The 6,072-nt window shown below is 38.5% G+C and overlaps 1 protein-coding gene across 1 annotated transcript in view; it reads right to left on the bottom strand.

Annotated features, from left to right (window-relative positions):
• Positions 1-1,909, bottom strand: part of LOC102244190 (protocadherin beta-5) — a 2,947-nt gene extending 1,038 nt beyond the window's left edge. Inside the window, exon 1 of the mRNA XM_005881134.2 lies at positions 7-1,909. Within this exon, the coding sequence (XP_005881196.1) occupies positions 7-1,599 (1,593 nt within the window). The 5' untranslated portion in view covers positions 1,600-1,909. The remainder of the gene's footprint in view (positions 1-6) is intronic.
• Positions 1,910-6,072: the final 4,163 nt, after the last annotated feature.

The raw sequence follows: 6,072 nt of genomic DNA, 5'->3' as shown, positions 1-6,072 counted from the left end.
CGTGGCGCCCACGCGGAACTCGAACGCCTGCAGCGCCTCGAAGTCCAGCGCCCTCAGGGCGAACAGGTGGCCGTTGTCCGCGTTGATGGACACCAGCGAGGCCAGGGGCAGCTGCGGGTCGTGGGGCGGCAGCAGCGAGTAGGTGAGCTGGGCGTTGGCGCCCGCGTCTCTGTCTGTGGCGCTGACGCTGCCGATGTGCAGGGCGGGGCTGTTGTTCTCGCGGAGGAACAGGGTGTAGGAGGTTTGGGTGAAGGCGGGGGCGTTGTCGTTGACGTCGGAGACCAGCAGGGTGATGTTGTGCTGGGTTTTCAGCCTGGGGGTCCCCATGTCGGTGACGGTGATGGTGACGTTATACTCGGCTCTGCTCTCCCTGTCCAGTGGCCTCTCCGTCACGAGGGTGTAAAAGTTCTTGAATGTGGGTTTCAAGAGAAAAGGAATATCGTCCTGGATGGAACAAACCATCCTGCCATTGTCCCCGGAATCTGGATCAGAAACACTGAAAACAGCAACTACAGTCTCCGGGGAGTTTTCTGGGGTCGAGCTGGCGACTTTCGACAGCGTCAGTTCCGGGGCGTTGTCATTCACATCCAGCACCTGGATAGCTACAGAGCATTTCCCTGAAAGGCCTCCACCGTCTGTGGCTGCAATTTCCACGTTATAATATTGAGTTGTCTCGAAATCCAATGCCCTTTTCAGACGAATTTCTCCTGTTATTTCATCTATTACAAATGGTTGAGTAACTTCATCGCCTTGAAAAAGAGTGTAAGCTACATTCCCATACGTTCCGGCATCTGAATCACGGGCGGCGACAGTAACAACTAAGGAGTTTATGGGGCTGTTTTCCAGGACCTGTGCCTCATACACAGACTGTAGAAACTCGGGGGCGTTGTCATTGATGTCCAGGACTTCGATGCGGAGGGCAGTGGTCCCTGACCTGGGCGGAGCCCCACCATCCAGCGCGGTGAGGGTTAAACTGAGCTCGGGCTGCTCCTCCCGGTCCAGCGCTTTGTCTAGCACCAGCTCGGGGTATTTTCTGCCATCTCCGCGATTATGAGTGACAACATGAAAATGGGGGTTGGGGCTGATTGAGTAGTTCTGAACAGTGTTGCTACCTATGTCAAAGTCCTGAGCTGTTTTCAAAGGAAACACAGTCCCTGGCTGGACGCTCTCTGGGATTTTTAGGAGCATTTCCCTGTCTAGGAACTCCGGGGAATGGTCATTTATATCCGTGAGCTGCAGATCAGCTTGAAAAAACTGCACCGGCTTTTCCAGTAACAGTTGGAATTGCAGTATACAGGGATCTGTAGCCCCGCACAGCACCTCCCGGTCTAGTTTTTCGTGTAGAAGCAAATTCCCTGTCTTTATATCTAGCTGAAAGGGCTGTTTGTTTCCTCTGTAATGGATTCGCGCGCCCCGAGTGGCCAGTTCCCCCACCCTGAGCCCCAGGTCTTTTGCCAGGTTGCCCACAAAGGAGCCACTTTCCGTCTCTTCTGGCATGGAGTACCTAATTGCTTCCGAGCCAGCCTCCCACAAAAACAACAATATAACAAGAAAGACAACTTGCCTTTTCTGTGGCGTTTCTGCCAGCGTGGTCTCCATTGTTCAGACCCAGTTCAAGAAGGTGCAGTTTCTTCAACCCGGTACAGTCAATCCAGAGGGCTTCGTTAAATAACCTCGAATTAGATCTTTCTGGCTGAGTCGCACTAGAACGATGCCCTCTCTGAAGATCTCTTCCCCTAGATCTTAACTGAAATGCTGCCTTCTTTTAGGAAGCAGTCAACGTTCTGATTTCCGAGCTTAATGGCGTCCCGGGTCCACAAAGCTCTTCATTCGAACTCTTAGCCTGCAGCGCCACCAGGCGTCCTTACTTACTATTACAAATAGTATTTGCTATTCATTCCAATTTATAACTTTGGTGTGTATCAATATCTTTTTAAGTCCCAGAAACCTCCAGTTCTTAGTTATTGGAAGCTCTAAATAAACATTTACTGCACTAACTTTAAGTGAAAGAATACTTTTCAGAATAAACTGAAATGATATATGAGCTTTCTTCAAGAAAGTACCTTTTGAGTACGTGAAGAAACTTTTTTTGGGTTTTCTGTTTTAGTATATTTAAGAATTAAGTGATAATGAATGCTTAAAAAGTCTACAATTTTACAAAAATTATTTTTTAAATTTATTGATTTTAGAGAGGGGAGGGAAGGAGGCACACAGAGAGAAAAACAGATGTGTTGTTCCACTTACTTATGCATTCATTGATTGCTTCTTGTATGTGCGCTGGCAGGAGGTGGAACCCAACCTTGGCGTAAGGGGAGGACACTGTAACCAACTGAGCTTCCTGGCCAGAGCCTACAAAAATTACTTTTATCTTTAAATATAGCATACATCAGGAAAGGGTACAAATCATAAGTGTACAATTCAAAGAATTTTCACACAGTGAATGCACTCCTATAAGCAGAACCAAATTAAAACTAAAATGTTATCAATACCCTGCAAGCCTCCTTCTGTCTTTGGCCACTATCCCCGCCCCCCCAAAGATAAGCACTCTCCTAACTTCTATTGTTTCGTATTTTTTGAACATTTATACAAATGGAATTACAGAGTATTTGCTCTTTTGTGTTTTCCTTCTTTCACTCAACATTATGTTTGTAAAATGTATCTGTTGTATATTGTTCTGATTTATTCTCATTGCTTTATAACATTCTATTGTATGACTATACCATGATTTGTTTATTCATTCTTCAGTTGATGGACATTGGGGTTTTCCGGTTTGGGGATATTTTTAGTATTGCTGCTATAAACATTCTCGTACACATCTTTTGGTGTCTGTGTGTGCATTTATGTTTAATATATTCCTACGAGTTAGGTTTCTGTGCATTAAGGTGTACACATATATTTAGCTTTAGCAGATATTGCAAAAACAGTTTTCAAATGCAGTTTTACCCAAACCAGCAAAGAGTGAGAGTTCCAGTTGCTCCATATCCTTATCAACATTTGATATTGTCTTTTAATATTAGCCACTCTGGTCAGTGTGGGATGATATCATATTGTAACTTTAGTATTTCCATGATGATCAATTAAATTGAGCACATTTCCACATGCTTATTGGCCAGTAGGATACATTCTTGTAAGTTCTTGAAAAGCTTTTGTCTATTTCTCTATTTGGGATATTTGCCTTTTTTTTCTGATTCGTCTTTAGAAGTTCTTAATATATTCTGGGTAAAAGTACTTTTTCAGAAATATGTGTTGCAAATATCTTCTCCTACTCTATGGCTTGGATTTTAACTCTCTTATAGTATCTTTCATGAACCAAACTTCCTAAACTTTAATAGTCTAAACTGTCAATATTTCTCAATGGCTATGGTTAGGACTATTTGTTTTCTCTTTAAGTCTTTGCATACCCCAACATCATAAAAATATTCTTGTATGGTGTTTTTGAAAAATTAATTACTTTAGTTTTCACATTTAGAGCTATAATCCTTTGAAGTTAATTTTTTTCATATGAATGAGATTAGGGTCAAAAATTTTGTTTTCATATAAACATCCAAGTGATTTTCTACCATTTATTGAAAAGAGGATCCATTCCCCATTGTTTCTGAAGTGTCACTTAATAAAATAAGTGTCAGTCAATAAATCAGTAACCATAGGTCTATTAAGAATTTTTTCAATGTTTTTCTTTGTTTATCCCGTAATACAATATTGCCTTAATTAATGTAGCTTCATAATAGGTTTATTATCTGATGGGTAAGTCCTCCAGTTCTATTCTTTTTCTTCAAGACTGCTTTGGTTATTATTGTCCCTTTCTATTTCCATATAGACTTTAGATTCAGTCTGGCAATTTCCACAAAGAAATCTGCTGAAATTTTGTTTAGGATTTATTACATCTATAGATTAATTAGGGAGAACTGACATAATTCCCAACACTGAGTTTTCCAACTATTAAACATTACACATTCTGCTATTTAAGATATTTGGCTTCCAATCTCTATTTCTGTTTTGCAACAATAGAATTGTCCTATTTTTCCTATTTCATGTATTTTGTGGAAGTTATCTGAATAATGTTTACTACTAAATTCTAATAATTGAATTTCAAAATGTTGATTTATCCTACACCAGTCTGGTGGTGATCCCTAGGTGGTAAAGAACGGCCCATGCTTGCTCAGTGGTTAAGCATCGACCAATGATCCAGGAGGTCATGGTTCCATTCCTGGTCAGAACACATGCCTGGGTTGCCCATGTTGCCCAACCCCCACTGGGGGGCATGCAGGAGACAGCCGATCGATGATTCTCTCCCATCATTGATGTTTTTTTCTCTCTCTCTCTCTCCCTCTTCCTTCCTCTCTGAAATCAATAAATATATATTTTAAAAAGAATGGCCTATGCTTTATCAATATTCACTGTAATTCATAAAGTAATACACAGAGTAATTAATAAATTTACTACATAAATTCATAAAGGTGTGTTCTGGGTGTTTAGCCAATCTCATTTGGTTGATTATACAAATTGAACTTTCCTGGCATAAACAGAAAAAGTGGACTTGGATTTTTATAATGGTGAAATGTCACCATTTTATATTGGTGAAAATGTCAATCAGATTTCTTGTTATACATAAAAGCCAGTTCGTTTAAATAGCTAATAATAAATTAAGAAGTCATGAGAGTTGACTACCATATTTGTCTTACATATTTGTTTGTGTTTAATTTTGTTTTCATTTTTATCACTTTCTCATTTCAATTTTTAGATTGGATGAAGGCTAAAAAGCTGTTTTAGAGAGTAACTTAAGCCCTGGCCAAGTAGCTCAGTTGGTTGGAGCATTGTTCCTATAAGTTGGGGTTGCAGGATCCTGGTCAGGGTATATACGGGAAGCCGCCAATGGGTGAGTGGAACAACAAATTGATGTTTCTCTCTCCCTTCATCTCTCTCCCTAAAATCAATAAATAAAGTTTAAAAAAGAGAATAACTTAAATGGACAATTTCCTTTTTTATTTCATTATATCCTTAGAAAAAAAGTAATTCTGGGAAAAGTGCAAGTAATTAAATTCTAGTAGGATGATACTCGAGATTTCAAAATAAATATTTAGACTATAAAGCAAGCTCTTTAATAGCTCATATTGTGCCAAAAGTTCAACTAAGTGGTTTTATAGTATATTCATAAAAATTTAGTTGAAAATCACATGATTAGGTAACTTGACTTATTGAACACAACATAAAACAATAATAATTCAGATAAGCTCATTTTTTCTTATTTAATTTCTATTCCTATTGTCCTTAAGGACAAAATAATGCTTATTTCTTACAAAAGAAAGTTCAGCATAATTAATAAATGTATACAAAATACCTAAAAGCTACATTGAATAACAAAACAGAAGATAACAAAAATAAAAAATAAATTGTTAGTTTGTTGACAAAGGCTGCCCATGTCTGCAAAGTAAATTAAAGTGAAAATCTGATATCACCTGAAATCAGATTTGAACAGAATAACTGAAATTCATAAAAAATTACCTGACTCTTTTGAGAGGTAGGGAGAAGCTGCAGAAAACCAAGAGAAACATACAAAAGGAAGGACAAGGAAGTATATCATGCCCTGCACATCTCAAATCCTATGAAAGGATTTACATTTTAATTAAGGTTCTGAGATTATTTTTGAAACCAAGCAATGACTTAGTTTTACTTAGTAAAAGTGATTCCAAATTATACAAGATTTACTCTTTGATGATTAGTTATAATAGAGAATAATTTTTTAAAATTATAACATTAGTGAGTATTTATGGAGTATATACAATGCACAAGGCAAGTAGCAATCAAATAAGAAAATCTCTAGCATATATGATGCCCACAATGGGAGGTCACAATTTTGGAGTGTTAATATTTTAATGAAGTGCATGTTTATGTACAATTTGGGAGAAACAAGTATGCAAAATTATATGTTCATGGTTATTCAGGGGGGCATACCCTGGTAGAATAGTCAACAAGAAAGGTCTAGGTAGCTATAAAAAATTTAAAACATTCTGGTCTCACAATGATAAAGGTACATGGTAAAGACAAGAACCACGAATATATAGAAATGAAAGA

This window comes from Myotis brandtii, unplaced genomic scaffold (genome assembly GCF_000412655.1).
Source record: "Myotis brandtii unplaced genomic scaffold, ASM41265v1 scaffold668, whole genome shotgun sequence".
Taxonomy (NCBI): Eukaryota; Metazoa; Chordata; class Mammalia; order Chiroptera; family Vespertilionidae; genus Myotis; species Myotis brandtii.
The sequence above is the reverse complement of the archived record's forward strand: the minus strand, read 5'-3'. Positions and strand labels throughout refer to the sequence as shown.